This window comes from Pleurodeles waltl, chromosome 6 (assembly GCF_031143425.1).
Source record: "Pleurodeles waltl isolate 20211129_DDA chromosome 6, aPleWal1.hap1.20221129, whole genome shotgun sequence".
NCBI classification, from domain to species: Eukaryota; Metazoa; Chordata; class Amphibia; order Caudata; family Salamandridae; genus Pleurodeles; species Pleurodeles waltl.
The window spans coordinates 919,106,502-919,133,132 of record NC_090445.1 but is presented as its reverse complement, the minus strand read 5'-3'; the positions used below and the strand labels follow the sequence as shown (position 1 = coordinate 919,133,132).

General features: G+C 45.3%; 1 protein-coding gene across 18 annotated transcripts in view; it reads left to right on the top strand.

Annotated features, from left to right (window-relative positions):
- Positions 1–4,650: 4,650 nt before the first annotated feature.
- Positions 4,651–26,631, top strand: part of EBF3 (EBF transcription factor 3) — a 165,415-nt gene continuing 143,434 nt past the window's right edge. For 11 of the 18 annotated variants that reach the window (XR_011204930.1, XR_011204926.1, XR_011204929.1 and 8 more), the window contains exons 1-6: positions 5,384–5,658; positions 7,795–7,951; positions 8,318–8,381; positions 9,077–9,132; positions 13,867–13,940; positions 15,908–15,976. Coding sequence is in view for 10 of the 18 variants with exons in the window: in XM_069239723.1 (XP_069095824.1) it covers positions 5,525–5,658; positions 7,795–7,951; positions 8,318–8,381; positions 9,077–9,132; positions 13,867–13,940; positions 15,908–15,976 (554 nt within the window). In the remaining 8 variants the exon portion in view is untranslated. Of the gene's footprint in view, positions 5,659–7,794; positions 7,952–8,317; positions 8,382–9,076; positions 9,133–13,866; positions 13,941–15,907; positions 15,977–26,631 lie in introns of all 18 variants that reach the window. The other 7 variants (XM_069239724.1, XM_069239729.1, XM_069239728.1 and 4 more) reach the window with 7 other exon arrangements.

Here is a 26,631-nt window from a genome sequence, read left to right as displayed (position 1 = left end):
CCATTACTGTGGCGATGTTTTCGAAAACATAGCCGAGTCTTGAGGTAGAAATGAGCATTTACTTAAAGCAATTTGTCCCAAGTGAAGTCACGCCCAACCTCAACCGTAGTGTAAGTAAGGAGCTAGGAGCGGGTGCTGCCCCTTTAAGGTCACTGAATGCTTCGGTATGATGTGGGGCAGGGACAGCTGGGCTACGGCCATCTGACTGACTCGGGCCTGACATCTGGGGGCTCACTGGTGTGCGGCACGCGAATCGCTTGATGTCGCTATTTAAATGCAAATGTGTGGGGATCATTGAAGCCTCAGCCCGTAAATCCACACAAAAGGAACCATGCGCGCCCTGCAAGGCGGAGGGCCGCGGCTTCGGGGGGTCCGGCGGCAGCATGCAAATCGCATTCAGGCCCGCACCCCTTCTGCCTGACTAACTCTTCCGAGGTCAAAACTTGATGCCGGAGGGGGCTGGCCGGGCAGACTGCTGCCGCTGCCCCAAACAGATCCGTGCAAGGCTGCTGGGCCAGGTGAAGGGACCCTGGTCCCCTTCATCCACAGGGCCTCTCCAGTGCGGCAGAGCCACAGTGAGAACAGTGGAGGGGCGGGGCTGCTCCCATTCAACCCGCAGGCTTCACTACTGGGACAGGCAGTAGGGTGTATAGTGCAAGTGTGAAGGGCTCGTGCACTCTGTCTGCTGCCGGGCCTCTCTTCTGTGTCCAGGAGACCAGTGGGCCCGTGTGTTCCACCGTTAATCTCCGTGTCTTTCCACGGGGCAGAGCGCAGAGCTGTGGAGACGCGAAGGGGCCCCGATCCCCTCCGTCCACCCGACCTCTCTGCTGGGGCAGAGGGAAATGAACTGTTGAGGTGTGAAGGGACCAGCGGCCCTTCATCCACAGGGCCTCTCTACTGGAAAAGAGGGTCACTGGAGCTGTCAAGATGTGCAGGTTCCCAAGTGTGGTGCTGCATTGACCCTCCCCAATTTATGCTGCCCTGATTCCTTCTCTGGAGAAGAAAACTGACTTTGGGACTTACGTTTTGTTTAATCTTTCCCTGAAATTTGAACTCTTCCTAGTACACAAGTCAAAACACGGTTTTTGAACGGTGAAGGTGCTTAGAAGTCTCCTACACTGACCCAGAAGTGACCCCACTTCTTCGCAGAGTGGTCCGCGGAGCTGTGTGTTTTTGTTGGTAAATAAGGCGATCCGTGGGCGCAGACTGACGGTCCTCTGGTCCGTGCACTTCAAGTGCGGCCGTCTGCGCCCCCCGTGCTCGCAGCTTCCCAGACGCAGCGGCGGGAGCGACACAAAACACGGAAAGTTGGTGGGTGATAAAGAGCGCATTCTCCACGCTCGGGGTGCGGGGCCAGATGATCTCGCAAACGAGGCAGCCCCGGCGCCTGTTGTGAGCAGCAGCTGATTCCCCCGTCCCTGACCAGATGGTTTCTGAGCACAGATTTGCATTCATTTTCGCCTAATATCGCCCAAAGTGCGGGGACAGCTGCATTTGTTGTCAGAAAGGTTTAGGGCGCCTTCTTATTTTTCAGGGGCGGGGTCGTTACCTTCTGCGAGGGTCTCAATGAACTTTTGTTTTCCGTCTTTAGCGGAGAGTATCAGATTTAAAGGGATTTGTTTTCTTTTCGAGCCTCCTAATTTGGTAACCAGATTTAAATCGCTTTGGCGCGTGTAATCTGAACTGAAGATACTGGAAGGAGTTAGGAGCGGGGGCGCAGACTCCTTGTTGCAGCTAAAACTGCATTTCCATAAAGAATTGCCTGCATTTTAACTTACGTTATTAAGCATCGCATTGTACAAAAAAGTAATCCCCGGTAAATCCATCTATGAAACAAAAACATGCAAACAAAGTCTTGCGGTTCAGTCTCTGAATTATTGCTGCGTTTCCACTGTCGGCAAAACATATTAAATTCCATAATCTCTCCTATTGTGCCCGGGAAGAGCTAGGCTTGTTGTCAATATAGGAATTTTGTTTTAATTTCTAATGAACAGTTTCCATATTCTTTGATTTAGGGTTATTAGCATTCTATAGACACTGGCATCCCGAGGATGTGGCGATCGCCTTTAAAGACTAATCTCATTACCCTCAAATAGTCATAAAATATGATTTTATTATACTTACGTATTTAATTAGACGGCCGGCCATGTAATGGATTTTGAGATCGGGCTTGGAGCAACAGCTTTGATAATTCACTTATCTTTGGCAATAGTCATTAACCCCCAACACCAGAAAAATAAATTGCTTTCCAACACATCTTTTTTTTTCTTCTCACCCCCAGGAAGTAGGGCTGGGTAGTGACACCCCCCCCCCCCCCCCTTCCCTGGTTAACACAGATCGGACTTCGATTTTCAGCGATTAATTAGAATATTAATATGCCAAATGACAGAGCGGGAAGCGCAAGCCCAGGCCGGGCGGAGCGAAAGCATCATTAGGAGGTGTTTGTCAGTCCTAGGCCCTCTATGTTTGTGTCACTGTGGTTTGTGTATGTGCGTGTGGTGGGGTTGGGGGGGGGGGGGGTGTCCGACAGCTCCACTAACCCCCTGGGTGCTCGGACCTGTGACACCAAAGGTGTCCAGTGTGAGCTTCTAACCCCCTGGGTGCTCGGACCTGTGACACCAAAGGTGTCCAGTGTGAGCTCTGTGTGAGCTCAATGGCACCTCCTGGTTCCCACTCCTCTTCTTCATCGGGATCTACTGCCCGGCCCTGTAAGATGTCAAGCGCCCAGTGTGGGCAGTGCACTGCCCCTGCAAACGAGGACCCCCTGCGGACAGGCCTTGCTGCCTCCGCGGGGCCTCTGCCGCCAGCTCTGGAGCACCAAAGACCGCCGCATGAGGGGTGTGTGAACACCGAGTCACAGCAGAGGACTGGGATCCCTGTGCCTAGGGCCCTCTCGCTTCCAAGCCCTCTTCAGCTTTGTAACACCAAAGGTCTCCTGCAGGTGGTGTTCACACAGAGTCGCCCACTGAAGCCGAGCCTACCCCGCTGTCGGCCTCCGCAGGAGCTCTGCTGCCGGCTCTGTCAAAACCTGGGCAAGATCTGTGGCCGAACACAGAGTCACAACTTAGGCATCCGACCCTATGTGCAAGGCCCCTGTCGCCTTTCCAGGTCCTCTTCTGCTTTGTAACGTCAAAGACCTTCTGCAAGGTCTACGCTGAAGCTGAGGCCCTCTGCAGCCTTCTCAGTAACCTCAAAAGACCTCCAGCGTGGGCTGTGCGTGCGTACAATCTCCATTAAAGCGGACGACCCCAGTGCACTGGCCCTGCCGCATCTGCGGGACCACTGATGTCGGCCCTATAACACCACAGACCTCCAGCATGCGCGGCGTAAGCGCACACAGCAGTCCTTGTGCACCGGGGACCCCCCTGTATACGAGGCCTGCTGCCTCCCCGGGACCTCTTCTGTCGGCTCTGAGAGGAAACAGCCCTGTGCAGATCCTGAGAGCAGCCCGGCGACATGTGCACAAAGAGGCACATTCAGGGCACGCTTTTTTTCTTCCTGAAAACAGCTAGAGGGGAAATGGGAGTCCCTCTTACCCGCAAGACATCTGTTTTTGTTTTAAGGCTGGGGGTGGCCAAGCTTCTCCCTCTCTGCACAGCCAGGCATTGTCCCGGCCCGTGGGGCACCGGTGTGAGCCTCGAGATGGGCAAACAGCAGTTCCTGCAAATGCTCAACTTCGAACAGATTCTTCTCAGGTTTCAGGCCAGATTAAAAGGGAATGTCTCCAGAGTTCTTCGGGATGTGACGGATTTGTAGTGGGACAGGTCCGCATGTGTGGCAATGACACCGATAAAAAGTTGATTCGCTTTCAGTTTATCGGCAAACGTGTTTTACGTGTATGACATGGTAGTTTTATGTCAGCTATGTGCAACGGTGTAATGTTTTCAATACTGTTGGGTATGTTTGCAGAAAAACATGCAGCTTTCCCGTCCAATACCCTGCTACAGACACACAGGCATCTGAATGCACGTTCACAGCCAATTCCAAAAGATTTCCCAGGTCTATAGTCATTCGTAGGACTCTCACAGTAATAACACACACATACACAAACGCACACGGCACAAAAATACCCCCTTCCCCCACACACTCACACACACTATGCTGGTTAATAAAGTTCAGCGCTGGAAACACAACATACACGTGTAAATCGCAACAGCACAATTCCTTAATAAAAACAACTAAATGGCATGACAAAAACATGGATACCTTTGCGAAATTGCTGTCAAATGGAATCTATCTATCTCCTTATCTATCTGTCTTTTAAATCCAAATATCGATAATACAATTTATCCTCATTCTTCCATCTCTACGTGTTCACGCCTTACTCTCTCACTTCTCTCATTATTCTCTTTTTCCCTTGCTCTCCATAGCCAGCATCTCACTTTTCTCTTTAGTCTCCACCCTTCCTATTCCACCTGCTCTCCACCCTGTCCTTCTCTCTGACTTTCTTTTTCTTCCCCTATCTCCCTCTTTCTTCCTCCTCGCCCGCTCTCTTTTCAGCATCTTTCTGTATCTTCGCCCTTTCACCTTTCCCCGCCTGCCTTTCTTTGTTTTTAACCTCCCACCCATTGCCCCGCTCCGCATCCCCCTCTTCCTTATCTTCCTGATTCTCTATTCTGGTCCATCGGTCAATCAACGCGGTACCCTCTCACTTCCTCCCTGGCTGTCCGCGCTCTGCCTTTCCTCCCTACCCCGGCTCCCTACCTGTCCCCCTATCCCGGCTCACTATCCCACGGCCCCTCTGCCGTCTCCCCCGCTCTATCAGCCCCTCTGCCTCTGTTGTGAAAGCGGAGCCCGCCTCTCAGCCGCAGCTTTCACTCACATCTCTACGAGCGGCCGGGTCTGTGGAGTTGTGCCGGACAGGAATGGATGGCGCTCCATATTTGGTCAGGCCCCGCCCCCCGCACGTCAGATTCTGACAGCGCAGTTCCCGGGGGTGTAGAGTTTTGGCTCCCGGGAAAGGTTCCATTCCTCGGGGATAGAGGGCTGAGTTTTGTACGCTTCCATCCATTCTGCGAGACGCTAAAGGCCCCTCACCAACCTCTCCTGTGTCCAGGAACACCTCCATGGTAATCATTTTTCCGTTTATTTGTCTTTTGGAGCGGGAGAGCCTTGCCAGAAGTGGTCGATTCAGCAGTGTCCTGAAGCTTTTTTGATGCTGTTTTTACTAGGATGACACCACATTGAGAACATCTGCAAACAACAGCAAAACATATTTATTCTTTCTTTCCTTGCAACAAAAAAGAACCCCGGTTTACAGATCGTTGTACTTTTTATACCCGAACAACTGGAACGGCGTCCAAGAAGCTGCACGAAGTACACAGGCGATTGTTTATGTGGTGCCACGCCAGGACAGATTGAAGAAGCGAGCCGACCGAACTGGGCTTCTCTCCTCCTGCTCGCGGGGAGTCGAGTCATCGCTTACAGCCCCTCGCCAAGGAGAGAGGGGGGAGAGCAGACTCTGACACTTCCTGGGCTTTGCACCCCTCTGGCAGGAGCTGTGTCAGCCCCATAATTTGTGTTCATGTTTGGGATTCAGGAAAATATACCCCGAGGTGGGACGACCATGAAAGAGGAGCCGCTGGGCAGCGGCATGAACCCGGTGCGGTCCTGGATGCACACGGCCGGGGTGGTGGATGCGAACACCGCCGCGCAGAGGTACGTGTGCCAGAGCCCGCGGGGCGCCCCGTGTGTCCTGCTGCTAGCGGCGGTAAATCCGCTTCTCCACGCCTGTCAGAGAGTGACAGCGAATCCTTACCCCATACTTCCCCTTCTCGTGCCCTCCGAGCTCTCTTCGCACCTCTGCTGCCCTGCTTCCTCCCTCCCCTCCCTTCCACGGCCGGCGGAGACCGTGCCTGCCGGTGGCTCCCTTCCTCCCCGCAGGCACAATCCAGCTGTGGTGTCTCTCCTTCCCCGGCGTCTGTGGGAATCCCATCGGTGCAGCCCTCGGTTCAACGTCTCGCACCAGATGGACACCCACAATCTGTCCCCCGGTGCTGCTGCACACACTGAGCCTTCTCCCCAGCCGCCCACACTCAGTCCCACCGCTGCTGCTGCCCACATGGAGCCCCTCCATTCAGCTGCACACACTCAACCCTTTCCTTTGCAGCACTCACAGAGTCCCCCGGTGCAGAGAACCCTCTCCCTAGAACCACTCACAGAGTCCCAAGGTGCAGCTACACAAACTGAGTTCCCCGGTGCAGATACACACAGAACTCTCTGCCCCCCCAGCACTCAAAGTCTCCCGGTGCAGCTAGACACACACAGAACCCTCTCCCTAGTAGCCTTCACAGAGTCCCCCGCAGCTACACACATTGAGCTCCTGGATACAATGTCTCCCATTCCCCTGCCGCACACGGGTGTACCTGTCCCCGGGGTACCATTGCAACTCTCCTTCCTGCACACTCCGGGGCACACTGCTGACTGTGTCCGCCCTTCTGCAGTGCCTGCCAGGCGCCCTCTGCCGGGGCTGGCAGCGGCAACCGCCCTCCCACGGAGGAACCACCGGCGTTTGGTGGGAGAGCTACACAGCCCAGCTCGATGCCTCTAGGCGGAGAGTTAATCATCAACAAACACTAGAAGTCAAAGTGACATTGGTGGAGAAGGCTGGGAAGTTACACTTCCTACGAGTGCTGCACGCTGCCCATGTGTCCAGAAACCGTGCAGCCCAGGTGTGCAGCAACTACGCTGCGCAGGTGTACCGAAGCCGTGCTGGCCGACCATGTGCACAGAAGCCATGATCTCCAGCTGCAGTGACACTGCGTTGTCTCAGTGTAAAGGGACTATGCTTCCCGGCGTTGGACAGGCACCATCCTGCCGTAGGTGCATGTAAAAAGACAATGCTTCTGATGTAAGGATGCATGCTAAAAAGCCAAGCCACCATTCTGTCAACGGTACCTCTCTTTCCCCAGTACAAAGACAGCATCCCGCGTGTATAAAGACACCATGCTCACACCTGTACACACACTCGCACCGGTGCACATGTACTCTGCTGCTGGCGTAAACACTCCATGCTCATACGAGCATAAAGATACTATGCCGCTAAGGCACAAGCTATTCGGGGGATAAAATCACTGTTTTACAGGTGTAAAGACACCGTACTTCCGGTGTAAACACACCACGCTGCCCTGGTGTATAGACTCCCAGCTGCCCCTCTTAAGTCACCACTTTGTCCCCGGTGGAAAGTCTCTGGTAGCGGTGTGAAGGCCACATCCTATGGCGGGGCATGCACTCTCATAATCTCATCTTGAACCCACATCTAGTGTCCACAGGCAGCAGATAAATCATTATACCACTCCCGAGTTATCGCAGCCATATCCTTTCATGCACCTCTGTGAAGATACCAGTAGTTCTCTGCTGCTTCTTGGCGTGCATCGTTCCCGCACCGCCGACAAAACCACAGCACAGTTCCTCACAACTTCAGACCCTACTGAAGTCGACACAACTCCACAGTCTATTCAATGAACTTCTAGCGGCTCATCCCAGACAACCACTCTCCTTTGGCCCTGCCGGCTTTCCACCGTGCACGCTCTCTCCAAACCCTCTCGCCTCCTTTCGCCCTCGAGGCTGTATCCCGAGGCCGTGACCCGTAGTCCCTCTCCTCCTTTCAGCAAGCAGACTGTAACCCCGACCATGTTCCATTCTCCCGCTCCCCCTTTAACTTTTCGACCTGCCCTGATTCCCTTTCACCTCCTTCCCCTATGCGTTCCTGCGCCCACTTCCCCCTCTCACCCGACCAGATGTCTCATCTCTCCTCCTCACCCACGGCCCTTCTCTCCCTCTCTTCTCCCACAGCGGCGTGGGGCTCGCCCGGGCGCACTTCGAGAAGCAGCCGCCGTCCAACCTCCGGAAGTCGAACTTCTTCCACTTCGTCCTGGCCCTGTACGACAGGCAGGGGCAGCCGGTGGAGATCGAGCGGACAGCCTTTGTGGACTTTGTGGAGAAAGAGAAAGTAAGTGGCGGCCCGCGCGCCCGCGCCCACATTTCACTTCTGATTCAAGTGATGAAGGATGGCCCTGGCCCGGGCTCCGGCGCTGCTCGGAGCCCTAACGGGACTCCAGAGGCGCGCACGTGCAGTCCGCGCTCATTTGGCGCTAGGGCTGGCGAGCGGGGCTTTTACCAAATTACCCTCAAAACATTGGCTGCTTTTGCCAGACTGCATAAAACCTTACATTTCCCGCCATGCCAGAAGTTGGTACCTGTTAGCTGTCCTCCAAAAACCTGGAAACACTTTCCAGCTCGAGAAGCGCAAACAGGGGCAGCGTGGGAGGGTGTGACGCGTGTGGTAACCGGTGACCTTCTTTTCACTTGTTTCCAGGAGCCAAACAGTGAGAAAACCAACAATGGGATCCACTATAAACTGCAGTTGTTGTACAGTAACGGTAAGTGGCCTCTTGATGAGGGGTTGTCACGGGGGTGCAGGGCAGCTTTGTTTCTCTCAGGGCTTCCGGGGCACGGGGCTGCGCGTTAGGCACACAGTGCTTGTAAACGCAAATCTTCTCATGGCACGGAACGAAAACAAAGCATAAGCGATCGATAAGTCGATGGTACTTCACATGATTAACCGGTTGCTCTTGAAGTGGAAAGTAAAAAAAAAAAAGAGGATCGATATTTGTTCAAACACAACATCACTTTTAAGTGACTTATTTTAGTTGTAAAAATTTAAGTAAATTAATTTGGGTAAATGCATTCACGGGGCCAAATATTGCATGTTTGTAACCAAGCGCAAAACGCCACAGCTTCATTTTGCTACATTCCTCCCCGAGAAAGCATTTGTGAAATAAAATGTCAGTGCTATATTCAAACATAAACTGACATTACAAATAGTGTAAAATTAGTTATGTAGCAAGTATGCAAAAGGCGACATTGCAACTTGGGTTTGCAATGTCTTCAATCCACGATAACAATGTGTAACGTTGTTAAGTCGGTGTTCGGTAACGTGTGTATTTTTATTTGTGTCCGTGGCGGTCTCTCTTCTGCTACTAACCGCTGTAGCTCGCTGCCCGCTATGTGCATCGGCCTCTAACCTATTACAGTTCGGCTAACGGTGTTTCTCTCCGTGTCCTTCTTTCCGCAGGAGTCAGGACAGAGCAGGACTTGTATGTTCGACTCATAGACTCAATGACCAAACAGGTGAGACCTTTGTTTAAATTGATTCCCGACGCTGGGGCAGTGTCAACTTTTCATCCTCACTGGGAGGGCAGTGTTGCAAACTGGGGGCGTTTTCTGTTCACTGGATATAGCAAGGCAAAGATGACACCATGCTCCCAAACTTGCGAGACACGTTTCTTTAAAATGTTTTTTTTTTTTTTTTATAATTTGGGAATGCTTTTACTAAAACGGTCAGGGCCACATTGTGTTCTATTACCGATGGAGCAAACATATAATGAAAATGGGGCGCGCGGTAATTAATAGCATTATTTGGGTTGAATTCCGATTCAGCGATATTTTTTATACACAAAGAAAATGTAAAAAATTAATCTTCAGCCCCTGGTGTTTTAATTCCTATGCTCACCTTGTGACTGAGAGAGGCGTTTATTTGGATTTCCAAGTGAAATGTGTTCGAGGTGAGAAGTCACCGTGTTGCCCTGTAGCCCAGAGTCACCTCTCAGCCCCCCATCTCCATAATTCAAATTGCGAGCTCCAGGGGTCACCGGCGTCCGTCCTCTCCCCTCACAACGCACTCCCGCTGCTTCTTGTGCCTTTTTTCCCTTTCCACCCTCTGTCAGCCCTTGTAAATAACATAATTACACGCAGCGGCTTATTAAATTATTTACCCCGCCTCGTGCATCTTCCCCCAAAGATAAGCAGGCGACACTGAGACAGCCTCATCACAGCTAACTCCCTACCGCGGTGCATAATTCTTTATTGAGACATATTCAAATGTCTGTGTGCCGTTTAAGCAAAAAAGGTCTCTCCCAGACGTTCTGAGCTAAACATGCAATTTAACGCTTCAGGTAGAAGCGTTCAGCGCCTTTACCAACAACAAAACAAAGCGCACATGAGGTCTGCAGATGTATTCTCCGAACTCTCCTCGTGTCATGTTAATTTTGACAAACTGTGTTGTTTCCTCTGGGCTCAGCGTAGCGCGCTGTGTGTGTGTCAGTCTCCCCCTCCTTGTATTTATAAACAAAGTTTTACTTACCTTGATCAAAAAATGAGGTTAGGTTTCAACGCCTTCTGTGGTGGAACAATGTGCGTCTCTTTCAGAGGCGAGCCGAAGTGACAGGCGCAGAACAATCACAGTGACAAAGAGGAAGGCGTTCGACCCTTCAGCAATTATTTCAATGGGTTACAGAGAGAAACCCTTTTAGGCTCTGAGCACTCTTGACTTGACAATGCGGGTTTATTTCCTTTTGTACCGAGCAGCCTAAATGTTTTCGGAAATCGCTTTCGCCTAATTAAGGGGCTTATTTAGACAGCTAAAAGTTTCAAGATTGCAGAATGAAGTAGCTGTGAGAAAGGGTGGGATACATTTAGTAAGTACACTTTTATTGTGCATTTAGCTCAGTGTCTCGCTGCAGGACCAGCGCTGGAAATAAAGGCGTTTAATCTCCCCTCACTGACGGAGGAAAAAATAGCCTGTAACTGATCAAAGAGTCAATGGCCCTGAACCGACAGTTTATAGATTTCTGTTTGTGCTACAAAATAAAAAATAAATCACTTATAAATACGCCGATTCGGCGAAGGCGCTGAAACTGATTTGGAACCACAGACGAGTTCTGCGACTGCAGACCGGGCCCTGTCCTCGCAAAATATGACCCGCATGGCAGACTCTTCCATTCCATTCGACTTTTTTTCCTTTCTTTTTAAAGGAGGTACATGAACACGGCATGTACAGGAGCAAGGACTATGGTTATCACTTCCAGAATCTCAGAGGTCGAAGGACTTGGATATTTCCTAAATGTGTGTGTGTGTGTTTTAAATCTTACTTTCATTCACACGGCTCCAGAAGGGATCCCAGCAGCATTGACATGCAGTGCCAGAGGGTGGCTGAGCAGCCAGGGTGACCCCTGACACCGGTCCCTCTTAGGAAAAGCAGCCGCTGGGCTGACAGCCGGAAGGCCTGTCCCGCTTCCGCCTTTGTTCCCGCACAAGAGGGAGAGGGGCCGCGTTCGAACCCTCCAATATTGGCAGCTGGGGTTATTGTACTTGCCAATGAAGGCTACTGTAAAACCGTCAATAGTGCCCCCAACCCTCAGCGGGTCTTGTATTATTGATCACTGACAAGGACAGGTCCTCTCTGGGAACAGTATTGACAGCTTGGAGGCATCACGTCAACTCTATGTTTGTGTTTCTGCACAGAAGGGGAGCCTCAAAACTTTGAAGCCCATCAGACTCAGTGCATGCCTCCTTTCGGATCTAGTAGCCCCCGAGACAGGACGGCTCTATCCCTCCAGACGCCCCCTTGGGCTCTGCTGGCCACGGGTGACGTGACCTCTGCGCGTAGGGTTCACGGGGTCACGCAGTGCGCACCGCCGTCAGCGAGAGGCTCGTGCTCCAGAGCGCGCGAGAGAGAGAGAGAGAGATAGAGGGCGGGTCTGTCAGTGTTCGACCCTGGCAGCCTGGTTTAGGGGGTACACAGAGGCAGCTGGGGAGAGGTGATAGGGTTAGGAAGGAAACTCCAGTGGTATTGGGGCTCATGGTGCCTGTGGACGAGCAGAGGCTGTTCCCTTCTGAATGACATCTTCTAGCACCTCTCATTTATATGGGTTATTTGAGAATTTTAAGCCAAAATGATTCTTTTTTTAAATGTCTCCTGCTGAAACAAACCCCATTTCAATTAAATGTATAAATGAATTGCCCCCCTTTTTTAAGCGTCGTGGACTTTTTTGGGTGCTCCCGTGGATTCTCCTTTCGCTTGATGCACCTCTGGGAGTTTATCAGGGTTTTTTTCTTTATTAAAATATATGTTCATGCCTCCCTGCTTCGCTGGGATTTATGTGGAGTCTCCTATCTGAGGATGCTCCTCCATGGGAAATTGCTCTTCTACAGAGGGTTCATGTGGACTTGCTTATTATGGTGTTGATGTGTATGGTCCTCTATGAGGATGCTTCTCTATGGGAGTTCGTGGGGCTGTTTTTCTACTGGGGCCTGGCTATCTTTCTCCTTGGGTGTAGAAGGACATGCTTCTCTGAAAGAGTAGGTGGGATGTGCCTTTTCTCAGGGGCTCCCACAGAGGGCCGGTGGTAGCACAGGGAAGATTCCCCACGGGAGGGCAGCACTCACACGGCCCCGCTCAATGGCCAGAACCAGAGAGCCTGCTTAGGCAGCACCGGCTGCCAGCCCCTGCCGGCGAGCCACAGGCAGGCTGCGAGGGACGAGCGCACCTATAGCTCCATGCCATCTGTCTAAGCCTATGCTCAAAACCCACTCAGCCGTGCTCCCAGACACACTGCCTTTTTACCCAAGAAAAATCATTGTTAGCAGTTTCAAAATAAACACCAGATTGCCCATTAGCAGCATCTTACTAAATATCCAATAATAACCATATTGCTGTGGACACGTCTGGGATATCACAGTACGCTAAAATCGCATCTGCTTTTATGAGAGGAAAGAGTAGTAAATGTATTTTACGTCCCGTCCGATTTCAACATATATTCATGTGCGCACGTACGGCATCGTATTTATATAATAGAATACAGTTTACGGAGCAATTCTGCTTTTGGTGTGCCGTCGTTGGTAGCACAACTGCCAATGTTTCAGTAAATAATTTATAACACATTTATACACAGCTGTTGAAAGTTAAATTCAAAGATTTGAGAAATACATTTCAATAGAAGGTTTTAATGCAACTGTTCTCTCTTATAAAGAAAGATGCTTTGTAATTAGACGAGGAGACAAAAACACGTTCCCCTCTTAATTTCGACTTGTAAACGTGTGTAATATTTTGCTCTTCTACATTATTAAAGACGGCAGCCTTGAAAAGTGCACGTTCTAATGTTGTTCCGAGCTTTAGAACTGTATATGTAAACTCTACAGCATCGCACACAGTTAGTTTCTTTTTTTACTGGCGTTGATGAAAACAGGCGTCCCTTTGTGAGCTTAGGTAATTCAGCCTTGGAGGGGGGCGTCGGGGCACGTGACGTTTAGCACTAATTCATTCTAATTGGAATAATTTTACCACAACACATTTTTATTGCTCGTACCAGGGTCTAAGTTTCCCTATGAACGTTGCAGCTTAAGGACGCGACCGAACAAAATTGGTTAGACCAACGTGAATTGGAAACACATTTATGTGGGGACAAGTTTGAAGGTCTTACCACACAGTCCATGCGGATGAGGGACTATTGGTGGGAGACTCGCGCTATTGAAATGCCGCCTGTAAAAAGAATAACAAAGCGATATCCCCCAATCAAAAATGAATTTTTAAAAAGTCAATCCACATTTCTTCTAAACACAATTTACGCTAATGCTCACAGTAAAGAAAATATAATCAGCGAAGCTTCTTTCCTTGCGCGCAAGTAGATTTTCCACGGGAAGGTTGGGAAATTGAGTGTTTTTGTGCACCTCTTTCAAGCGGGACCATAGCAGGAGGTGGTCAGCCTCCTCGCCGTGCCCACAGGGTCTTGTTTTGGGGAACTCTTCCTCAGAGATGTGTAAGCACTTCTGGGTTGGAAGTGTAGAACTGCTGGTGTTTTCCTGGCTAAAGATGTGTTGCTTATGTTTAAATGCTCGCGCTTGTAATAGAAGGGACCTGGTGTCTGGGCAAGAGTTGACGTCTCATTCTTCCAGTTGTGAGAATAAGAGACTTGCCTATGCCTTCCATCCGTGTATCGTTAGCTTTCTTAAAAATTCAAATTATTTTTCAGTAGTTTTTCATATAACAAACGATGCCATCAGTGAATGTCTTCTCTGTCACAACAGGCCATCATCTATGAAGGACAAGACAAAAACCCCGAGATGTGCAGAGTACTCCTAACGCACGAGATCATGTGCAGGTAAGAAGTGACTTCAATTGTGGGTCAAAAGTGCAAGACACAGCTTGTGGCATTACAGCAGGTTGCCAGAAAACACTCTACTGTGTGCATGGTCACACCAGACGTTTTCTCGAGCGACGGTACCCGAGCTGCACGTTTCGAATATCGCATACAACACTTCAGCATCGACGTTATGCTTTGAGATTTACGAATAATTACAACAATGCTGTCCAGTCTGGTAGGAATTACAGTTGACCAGTTGTGAATAGGTTTCAACTGGACACAGTATGAGACTTTGAACGACGGATTACACGTGCCAAGCAGAATTAAAGACAATTTCGTCTGATTAAAACACATAAGCAAAACACAACATACACAATTAAAGCTAACACCCAGTTTCAAAATATCCACTGGTAATGTATTTTTTGGGTTCTTTTTAAGTCAAACCCCCTCCCAGTTGGCTCTAGTTGAACCCATTAGTAACTTGTCAGCTGCGATGTCTACATGGAAGGTAAACAATTGGATGATGGGATAATTTTTGAATAAGACAGAAACAAAAGCCCAGCAGCGAAGCACTGCCGCGTGCTGACTGCGCGAAGGCAGCAGAGCACACACCGAGCCAGTCAGAGCCGCGGCTGCTGTCACTGAAGCAACAGGAGTCAAAGATCAGCCAGCATCATTTTACTACATCCTGCAGAAGCAGTCACATCCTGAGAGATACAATTGCCTGTTATTGATAAAAAAGGAAACTCTTTTGTACTTATTATAGAGCTCATGTATGTGAGAATTGGATTCTGATACTGTCAGTTAACTTCTCCCCCAGAGCAGCGGTTCATTGTTCATATTGTTGTTAGAGAGCAGGCGCATTACTTGAGAACTCGCAATTTCCCACCTTTTTTCCTCCTAACTATCACAAGAGTTTTCACCCCCGCGTGGCAGATAAAAATGCGTCATTTGCTGGGCGCGTGCGGCACGTGAGCCATGGATGCCATATTGCAGGTGCCCGTGCACATCTCGGGGCTACAGTAGCACACATCACACTCTGAGGGTCACACTGTGCCTCGCTAAGATGCTTATTGCCTAAATGCCACTTCTGAGCAGACATGCAGTTACGGCACTAATATACAAAAGCTGACTTTTTCTCATATCAGGCAATAAATATGAATTACAACCAATAAAGTGGAATTTCTTTATTATTCACTTCTGCATGTAGCGCAATTAACATAGAAAGTGCACAGATGTGATTTAAGCTGTAAGTGGAAGACTGCAGACTTTTCTTTAATCACTTTAGCTGTCAGCTTTAAAAGGCTTTATATACTTTGCCACCATATGGTGTTAATTTAGCTAATTTAGACATGTAACCATTACACAAGTATGTTTTTTTCAAATGCAAGAAGCATAACATTTTCCTTCATTTTTGTTTTAATTAAAGCCCCAACAATAGAGGTAGGCTGGGCTTAGAGGAGGCGCAGTGGAAATTTGTGGGAGACGACTGCGTGCATTTGTGGTTATAATTAATAAAACGCAGAAAGACATTCTGGTTGATAGGTGGCATCTTGTATATTTCCCAGCAATAACAGCTTGACAATTAGAGGTAAACAAAAGCCGAAGCTGAGAAAAAGTTATTCCCTAGCCCCCTGTCCCCCATTTCCTCGGTTCACTGCATAGACAAACACCACAGCACACCGTTTTAAGGATTGCACTTCACGATTTATGCATATGTTTATTGTTTGGAGCTCGCCTAGAACTACAGTACTCCCTCGCCTTACCCTCCGGCTAATAAAACACATGCCAGTGTGCCATGTCTCTAGATATGGGTTTTTTTGTTTTCCTTTCGTGCCCCACAGCTTTACTAAATTGGGCATTATTTTGCCTAGAGCGGTATAGGCCCACAATACTGAATGTGAGTACACATACATACTCTCAGTGAGGACTGATTATCTAAACACTGACACCTTCTGAAAACTCTTCTGTATATTGTTTTGCAGCCGATGCTGTGACAAGAAAAGTTGTGGCAACAGAAATGAAACCCCGTCAGACCCCGTGATCATAGACAGGTAAGAAGGGGCTTTGTCCCGCCTCTGTTGCTCCGTAGTCTGCAGTCTGGCGCTGGGTGTATTTTTGGTCCTGCACCAGTTGTTGTCCTCTGCTGTTGGCGCGCACAGGTGGGTTGACTTGGAAACCCGGTGGCTGCCTCTGTGGGGATTCGGTAATTGCTTGCAAGTTGTCAAGGGAAGCGGGTTCATCTGGCACAGCTCTCCCCGTCAGCACGACTGCACGCACAGATAGTTTTTGGCCTTAAATCCATGCAGGCATCATGTCAATAATGCGTGCTGCCTTTCACCACATGTGTGCTATTGTTTGTGGTTTACATGCTCGCGGACCTCCTTATTTCTGTTCATGGGATCATAGCTCAGTGCCAGAGTTGTGGATGTTTCTACGTATATTTATCTAATAGGGAGGCTTTGATTTTCTCTCTTGCTATCGAATATTAGTATAACAAAGCAAAAGTGGTACTGTTGCATCATTTGGACATGTTGTACTTCACTAATTACAGGGTCACTTTATAATCAATTACCAGTTCCTTTCCTTTACTGTCATCGCATCATCTTTTCACGAATATCCGGTTTTTATTTACACGTGGAGTTGTTGACGCTTAGTAGACACTTTATTGTCAAACCGTGAGTCAAATTACATTTGATAGACATTTGCCGATGGTTATGTGTCACTGCGTTGTTGATTACATTGGAACTGGTGGCACAGATTAACATATATCCGATAGAAGTGAATGCCTGGCATCAGAATTGTGATGCATGTTTAGGTTGCAGCAGAATTTTGATTTCTGTAGTTTTCATTTCACTTACGCTTTTGGCAATTAATTTTGCTGCACGATGACTGAAAAATAAAGCCTGCAAAAGTTCCCCTGTTAAGCCACAGAAATATGTCCCACCAATGGGGAGCAATGCTAATGTTTAACTAGCTAGAATAGCTGTTTGCTTAGCGGAGAATGCTTGGTATCTCACACAAGGGACATCTCTCTTATTAGTAATCAAATAGGAGCGACCAGTTGTTGCCTTCACTCTGGGATTGTTTCAGGCCTCCGTTTCAGCATTCAGCCTTCTGTAGGCTTCTACTCATATGTGCCTTAAGTGTGCAGACCGATGCAGTGGTTGCTTCTTCCTCTGTTAATTACATTGGTCACCTCGTTTTTAAATTGTACATTCATAGGCTGCCTGGTTGCATACATGTTTAGGTTTGCACTTCTGATAAGTTTGTCTATATTGGAAGGGATGTAAAGTGTAATATGTGATCTTTTGAAAGATATTGGTCTTCAAGCATGAAAGTGTGAATTTAAAAAAAAAATGTTTTTGGCTAGAAATTACGGCTGATGGAGCTTTTATTAAGGCGCAAGTAGGAAAGAGTGATCATGCATTCTGTCTTAAGCATGTGTTTGATTCTTCAACAGTGGTACACATTTCCTGCTTTTAACAGTGTACACAAATAATAATTTGACAAATTGCAGATTTTTGGGGCAAGCGCATGGTCTTCCACACATCTTGAAGTGAAGTCACAGTCGAGGGGATCACTGCAAATCCTCACCATCACCATAAATGAGAACATTTCTCACTGCTTCAAAGCAAAGAAAGCGTCTTATAATTTGATATTCCAGCGGTGTCTCATGCAAAAAAGCAAGAAACATTTGGTTAATGGATTTACCATGTTTATTTGAGTAAGGAAGATTGGAACTCCATTTACGCCTAGCATAACTGCTTTAGAGATCTTAATTATTGATGAAAAATCTGCTCTGCTTCGACATTTAAAGTGATAACAATTTTGATAATCATCTTTGTTGGCCATTTTGAGACAAAGGGACTTTTTATCCACTGAACTGCAAAACATCATTATTTGCTCATTTATAAATGGGGTTGGTATTTTTCGACATACCAGTTGGCATATAGTAGTTTCAAGATAATTTCAATAGCTAGTAGCATAATTTTTCTATTTTGGAAAAAGTAGTGAAGCATAATGTAATTTCAAAAAGAGTTCAGAAACTAAAATCTAGCAAGTTCCTTAAAATGAGATACGCGAATGGGAAAATAATATACATACTGTAATTATTTTCTAAAATAAGGAAATATGAAAATGTTTCAGCTAATTTACATGGTTTCCCGAATCTGCATTTTATACTTTCCATGGTTGCCAATACTACACCATGTATGTGAGTAAACATCATTGAATCACAAAAGATCATCCAATAGGTAACCCAGTGCTTGCTAAGTTAACCTTGGGTTTTCATGAGTATGGGCATTTGAGGTCTTACCCTGCAGTCAATAGGCATAATGTGATTAACCTATTTATAGGTCAGTGATTGGGTTGGGGTAAGAAGGTTTCGCAAATTTGGCATGTTTCCCCTCATGATGTAAATATTCTAATATCGACTTGCAATCCATCGATTTACATCTGCTCAAGTGCAACCATTAGTAATAATTTCCAAATCAACCTTTGTCAACTGTATTAACAAGTACATGCCAACCTACTAAATTCTGGAGTAGCCATTTGCTCATATGAACAATTGTGAGCCCCCCTTCTTAAGTGTATGAATTGTGCATCCTCTGAAACATTAGCAAATCTGAGAAACCTAAAAAGTAATATGAGTCTAGCCCATCAATCCACTTTCTATGTTTTTAATTGCCACTTGTTTTCCTTATAAAGCATTGGCAATAAATCATGGCAATAGGACATTGTGATGTGCAATTCTAGTTTAGTATACTGTAACTAGGAACACAAGTTCTGCAGAGAAGACAATCAACACACAACCGTAGAGTGAAAATGAGGTAAAAAAGAAATGAACATTGCCGTTTTTGAGGGAGAAACTACATTTTCGTAATGCAGTTTGAATGAAAGAAAAAGACAGGCCTGTTTTATCTTTACATTATTATTTAAAGTGCTGGGGGTATCATTTGCACAGTGGAATAATGTTTTCTGTGAAAACACAAAAGCAGATGTTCCTCATTAGGAGCACCCATTGTCTACATATCACAGCGCCACACGGATAATTCTATCCTGTTTCACCCTTACATTCCAGTGGCTGCAAATGATTACAGGGTGACGGTGTAACTCCTAAACCAAAAACACACTACTCGCTAAAGTGTGGCTACTGAGCAGAGCAGTGTTCTCTGTCACAGTCCACAGAAAGCCCTGGTCATGTTCTCTTCTTGACTTTGTTGGTTGTTTGACATCGATTAAAGAAAAAAAGAAGGAGGGCCTATTTCCAACTTTTGAAAACTGAAAAGACTGATTGTGCACCAAGAGGTAGAGCCGGGATTGGGTTACTGTCACAACAGAGAGCAGCCCAAAGCCGTAAAGCAGAGGCAGAAGTGCTGGGGCACATTAAATGTGCTCACGATGTAATCTGTATAGCATGCTCTTCAACGGGTTTCCAGATGGTACTATCATAGGGCCCTGCTTATTGGCATCTCTGCCAGCAGTAAATACTCTCCCTCCCAAATCTATCTGGCATTATTATATAGAGTTTAGGAAACTTATCATTCCAAGGGTGTCCTGCGTCCTTGTAAGGCAGCCAGACATCTGTTTAGCTCATTTTCTTTCTTCGGAGTTCGGAATGGCGTGGGTTTTAGTGGTGGGGAAGAAAAGTTTTGTCATATATAACAGCTGCTGCAAAATTTCAGCCATGTTGGCTCTTAAATATTTCTTGGCTGAACTCAGATGCTATGCATAATTCCCATTGTTTCCTGCAAGGCAACAACAACTTGTATTTTTATTCAGTCTTCCCTATGCGAACGTGCACAATTATTTCCAGGCAAATGCAAAAAGAGAAGGCTAACACATGTAAAATGAATTTTATGGCAATGGTTTCAAAGTAATGGGTTGTAAACCTTAGGTTTACACGTTCAGTAATTGCAGTACAGTGGCTGAGGACTGCCTGAAGTTTTTTTTGTCAACAGTGTTTCCTTTTACTTCCTGTCACAAAGGTCACAGAACGATGACCTTTGCTGGCAGTCCTAGTCACTGAATTATTCATGTGATTGACTTTTTGTCAGTGCGCACAGTTGTGCTCTGGGACATTTTATTCATTTACCTCATTTGCAGCGCCTCTCTGCACCTGTTCAAGTATTAATATCATGTAATATGGGCCTAATGCCGATTTTGCTGAACATTCGTTATATTTTTTATTAGCTATATTTCCAAACGATTATGTATGATTATTACCAAGCCTTGCACACAGCAATGGCTTATTCCCCCTAGCCCTTTGCATCTTCTTGTCAGGTTGTTTTCTGAAGCGAGTAGGATAAACATTTGACCAGGACCAGTGTTTTTATTCCTTCCCCACATCCAACCAGAGAACTTAAAGCTTTCTCCCACATGGCTTTGTGAAAGCATGATTAAATCCAAGTCTGCAGAAGCTGTACAAATGCCAGCATTTATAAGGTCAACGCTTTTGTTAAAAATGCTATGTAAATGAGGATCTGCTAAAAGGGACATTAAATAAAATTAAATTCATTGTCTTCTTTAATGTCATTTACATTTTGGCAAAGCCTTGGCCTGCCAAAGCAGTTTAAAAAAATATTTTTAATTACACATCATTTAAGGATTCAAGGTTTTCTATTCAGCAGCATTTGGATAACCTGGAAAACGTGATTGTTTATTAACGTCTTAAATGACAAGTTGTCACTGCAGCTGCATAATGTCATGAAAACATACAGTTCAATGTTAATTTACCTTCACCGATGTTCTTAAGAACTGCTCATATTTATTATGAAACAGGCCACTCAGTCTCTCTGCTTTTCATTCTGCTATGATTTTGCTTCATGAAGTGTTATTTAGTTGAAGAAACATTTAAATAAATTATGATTTTTTGGTGTAAACAGCCCTCTGCTTCTCTAGTATTAGAAATTTGGCACTGATTGCAAGGCTGTAGTATATACTGATTAATAGATGTGGCTGCAAGGAATACATCACTGGCTAGAACATAGCTATCATACCAGCAGTGAATATTTCAGTTATTTACAACTTAAAAAACAGCCCCTGCTACTCAGAGAGGAAAACGATTGCTGTTCAAACACCAATTCATAAACTACACGGGCTTCATGCAGACTGAATGCATCCTTAAATAGCAAGACGGTTTTGGCAACAGATAGTTCGGTAAAATATAGTAATTGAAATACTGCTAGGGTGTCAGTTTGCAAGCACTGTACCCCCCGTTAAACCTTTTTGTACAATTCATATCATTCATTCAGAATCAATACTTCAAACATTGCAGAAATCAAATGAACTAAATATTTAGATAACACTTGGTCAATAAAATATCCACCATCTTGGTGCTTGTGGTTCAGACTGCCCACCTGCAAGTTGCAGGCATTATTGGTTAACAATATTCCTTCAATATGGGCGTTACACCTGATAAGCTGTGACAATTCACCAATGTAACACAATAAAGTGAATGGTGTGCACACACAAACCTCTAAGCAGGCTAGACCTCGAACAAAACAGACACGTCTTCCATAGCACATAAACACTCTGCTATTGTGAAATGTAACGGGCATAGCTGGGATACCAAGGTTCTGGGCTCAGGCAGCTGTTTTTGCATTGCAGAGCAGTATCGAAGTACTGTACGGGTAAAGGAGTTGCGAGCACTGCAGCAAAGCTGTCAAAAACTATACACCAAGTGGTATCCTGACACAAACCATGCCCTGCCTCTGTTTCAGCCTTATCACGTGAAGAGCAAAGATAATGCCAGAGCCTGTAATTTTCTAGTGAGCTTTTGATGAATTGCCTTAGTCTATGGAAAAATCAGCCTCATTCACAGTTCCGCAGCACATGCTTCCAGGAAGTAAATAATTCTTATCTGACAGTGGCTGTGATTTGGAAACAATGCCATCACACATTATATGGGTAAGAAGGCAGGGAAGGAAAAATGTGTTTGAAAGCATGGATTTTGTTTACAGAAAGTAGAGACAGCACAATGTAGGGTTATTCCGAAGTTAGTGTTTACGGCTTAGCATTAGTTTCCACTTCTAAAATGTAAAATCCTTTATCTTACTCTGTTTATAGGGCAAGGGTTATAGGAAAGGGGCACTGGAGGTTAAGGGTCTAGTTTCCTCGTCACCGATGAGAGCAGCTTGTGATTGACATGCCTGGCTGCAGGAAGTGAAAACTCCTAAAGCTTAACCTGTACTTGGCAGAAACTCCAGAGTTTACACTCTAAGCGAATCAAAACCATTCACCTCACTGGGAGCCAGAATTCCAGCTCCAGACAAGACCCCCTAGTTTATTTATGTTTGTATATACACCTCCCAAAAATTCTTCCTAACTCTGTTTTAAGGTAGTTTGACAGTGATTTTATGTCCATATTTAAATAAATATGTTAAACATTTTACAAATAAAAGTAAATTAAGTTGTGGGTTTCATTGATGAAGATGAGCGAGTTGGCGAGGCTGACGTGTAAGTTGAAGGAAATGTTTGAGATGATGTATAAGCTTTAAGAATGTAATTAAAAATGCTTATTCATCCGGATCCAAACACTGGTGTACATACTGCTAGTACAAAACTACTTAGGTTGAAACTTTATTAAAGTATATAATAATTCAAGTGCTGGCAGAGGACAACTTCCTCTAGCGTGACCAACAGTTACCACAATGTCTGATAGATGGGATAATGCACATGAAACGGGGGAAAAACAAAACAGATTCCTTTAATTTTTTATTTACAAATAATGCTGTTCTACCAAATTAAAGTGATTAAAAACAGGCTTTTCTTTGTTGCCATTCATTGCAAGCTAACTGTTTTCAAAAGACAGAGATAGACGTGCAGTACAATACAGTGTTTTTGAAAGAATTCACTAGGAAATGAGTTTAACATGTGTGGAAAGGAAGGGGCTCACATTCATGTTGTTGTAAGACATGTAGCATAGACCAGGCTAACGGAAGAAGCTGGCTCCAGCTTGTCTCTCGTGAAAGACGAAACACGGTTACACATCTGGTGAGAAAAAACAGTCCAATTGCAGAAAAAAACTACCCCTGCTCCCCTCCCCTCACTTTTGCTCTTCTTACACGCATTGAAATACACTATTTGCATGGAAACAAAGCTGTTGTTCAGTGATTACATCCAGGTCTGACTTCCAAAAGAAATGACCAACGAAGAGCCACTGTCCCCATCTTGAAATTATGTTTTAAGGGTCTTTATGTTACAGAATGTTTCCATGTGTACATATCAAAAGTCAGGCACAAAATCAGGATACACCATTAAATGTACTATCCTATTTGATGTGCCATGCCAGGTTTAGCGATGCAGGGTGCCCATCAAGGAATGATAAATCCATGACAGATTTTCAGGGCAGTTACAAACTAAACAAATTATTTCTGTTTAGATTTATTGCATGCAAATGCATCTAATATGGGCATTCTGAAAATCCAGCATGGATTCTCCCCTCAAACATTGAACAAACCTGAGACAGATCATGTTTAACCTTATTTGTCAAATACGTCCTGTAACTGCTGTACACAGAAGGCATCACTATTTCATTTCGTATGCAAATTAATGGCTAATGTTTTTTTAGCTTAACTACTAATAAAGACAAATCATTTCTCTCATATAGATTGTGATAACTATTGTTTAATAACATAATTTGCAAGGAACACCCCCCTCAAGGATACACAGGTCTCCCCTGGTTCCAGGGCATAGGCCACTGGGCTCAATTATCTCCTTGACCTATTTATCCATTGAACAACAGGCAGGCTATTCAGGTGAACTTCAGCATTGCATTCTGTAGTACTAAAAGATACTCACATTGTAGAGGAATTTCGGATCTTATAATCTTAAGTGTGTATACATGCAGAATTGTACTGGTAGATTTTAAGATTTGTGTCAACATGTAAATGCTTTAAGGTTGCATGTAAGATCACCTTTGCAGCTCGGTAGAAAGAGCCAAGTAGTACTTTGATCATTCATGTTTGGCCCCTTGACATACTGTTTTTGGGGTTATTTCAAAAGGGTAACCCATTTTTGTGGTATCTATAGCATTCTGGACATGCCACATTTCTCAGTGAGGCACGCTCATATATCCGTACATGTTGTTCTAACTGTATTTTTGGTTGCTTCATTTGAACCTGCTACAATAGTATATGCAACTAGTTCATTCTTATTTGCTTAATTTCACAAAGTCCTTTCAATCTTGAAAGTCTACTCTTTTCAAAGTATTTCTTACTTTTTATGTCCAGAAGGATGGATTATAAGTGCACTCAGAAAAGTGTAAGGCTTTAAGTTGCATGTTATGTGTTCTACATATTAATACTTGTTCAAAGGATATGTGTAAGATAGGAATTTTCTTGAAGAAGTTATACACACATTCATGATTCCAATGACAAAGTTAGCTTTGATGTGATTTTGTATGCAGAGATGTCAGTTACAACTCTGTGCAAAGTTTTATGCAACTATAAATGTTACAGAAGGAAGGCAAGCTGGTGCCCCCAGGGGAGTGCCTGGGCTGATCAATGAAAACAATCTGAACACCCCCAGAGTTAAAGTTTTGTGTATTCATTTACTATTGCTATGACTTTCCCACAGTTCCATGCATTTCTCACGTTCCTGTTGGGAGTGGCATAGCTTAACTCCATTTTAAGGAAATGTGGTGGAGAAGTAGTCTTCTCAATGAAAATTATTTCAAATATGAAAAAAACAGACAAATGTAAAACTGACATTTGTCATTTAACCCATATTGCTGTGTGGATTTTCTCAGAAGAATAAGTTCCTTAGTCATATGGTTGAGGAAAACATACATGACTGAAACTACAGTCATGGATTTCCCACGAATATGTCAGTGATTCTGTAAATAAGTTTATGCTTTGGAGATCTTGCAAATCCTTGGCTTTTCGCTACACCGGCCAGGGTTTCTGACTATATGTTAATCATGTCTGAAGTCATCAGTTGTGAGCTAAAATGCTTGAGTTCTAACCCATATTCTTATTTTGAGTGAATTGTTTGACTATCTCAAAAACAGTTTATTTCCCTGTGTCTCAGGTTCTCTGCTATAAAACTGGAAGCACTTTGATAAGTGTAATTGGAACCATAGAACTCTTACATAGATATTGAGTAAAAGGATCCAGCACCAGATCGCGCTGTCACATAAAGTACTTTACACTTGATATCAGCTTTATGAGGTAGTCCATGGAGGATCCTAACAAAGCAAGAGTTGTGGTGAATAGCTGTTGAGGCAAGGTGTCACAGAGAGTTTTTGAAGATTCTTGGGCAGAGCTATCTAGAGAACTCATGACCACTGAGTGTCGCTTTGGATGAATATGGGCTTGGAATTGGTGTAGTGATCTAAATTGTAAGTACGCTACATTGATAACAGCATTCACATTCATATTCGTGCTCATATTTTCATCAGTGTAAATTTTGGTAAATGTGATATAGGTTGGCAGAAAACAATTTCTAGGGGATGCACATCTGTTTTGAAGATTGAATGAGGTGTAATAGGCCAAGAAGTTGCATTCTATGAATTCTTAAAACAGTACATAATGACATTTGTGGTTCTCCTGTCTGGGAGGTGGAATAAAGCCTTCTTCACAAAGAAATGTCAGTCCCATGAATGGAAGCAAATACAGTTTGAAGAGGCTGGAACAGTAGTAGGGTGAATACGAGTTTGCATGCTGTTCTCCGAAAGAAAGATTTCCTTTATTCCTACCATCAATTTTTATCAAGGAAGGACTATCTTAACTAATCAAAAGAGGTGAATGAGAGAACAATACAATTTAAGGCAGTGATGTTGTGCTTGATGGTGTAAAAATGTACTGACATGTCTTGGGTGGTAGACAAGGATAAGGATGCTGAAAGTATGCTCTTCTTTGAAAAATGTTTGATTGTATGAATCTAAGGTTGATCTTCTCTAATCTTCATATTTTGTAATGCAACAGCCAATGCTTCCGCAGACTTAGAAAGTAACTTTCTCCTTCGTGCATGGCTATACAAGCAGGTGCCCATGACTGTCTGTTGTGATCCACCAACCAAGGGTCTGTATCAAAATTGTTGGTTTTCCACCAAGGCAATATAATATTTCTGCTTTTTGCCAGGTGGCTCTATGGAGGATTTAAGCATGATACCACTCATTTCTCCCATGGAGTGTCTGACCACTGTGTGACATCCTTCACCTGCTGCTTCCTGGGCTAAATGCACAGCATTTGTTCTCAGCCTTTAGACATTTCTGTTGCAGCCGTTGTAGTAAGCCAGTGAGGGAAGCTGAATCATGTGTGCAGGTCTTCCACAGACCGAGATAGACACAGCATCCACAGAAGCAGCAAGGGCAACAGCCACCACCCATTCCATCAAGTTTCGGTTCTGTCAGACTCACAATCACCTGACAGCCAAACCACCATAGAAAACCCCATGCAAATGGATGATTTTGTGGGGGCTGTAGGATGACAAGTATGTCTTCTTTGTAAATCAAGTAAAAAGTGTAGTTGTTTTTGATGTTGTGAGCAGAGGGGTACCAATTAGCTCTGAACATCATATATGTACATTTGCTAAGCTGGATGTGAGGAGACTGCCAACCATTCTAAAACTACTATATATTGGGGCTTATGACTAACAGTACCATTCCACTCCATTCACACTGTGCTTGTAAGTGCCCATATTCAAAAGTAGGCCACCTGAGGTGCCCATTTACTTCCTTAATTCCTGGATAAATTACTATAAT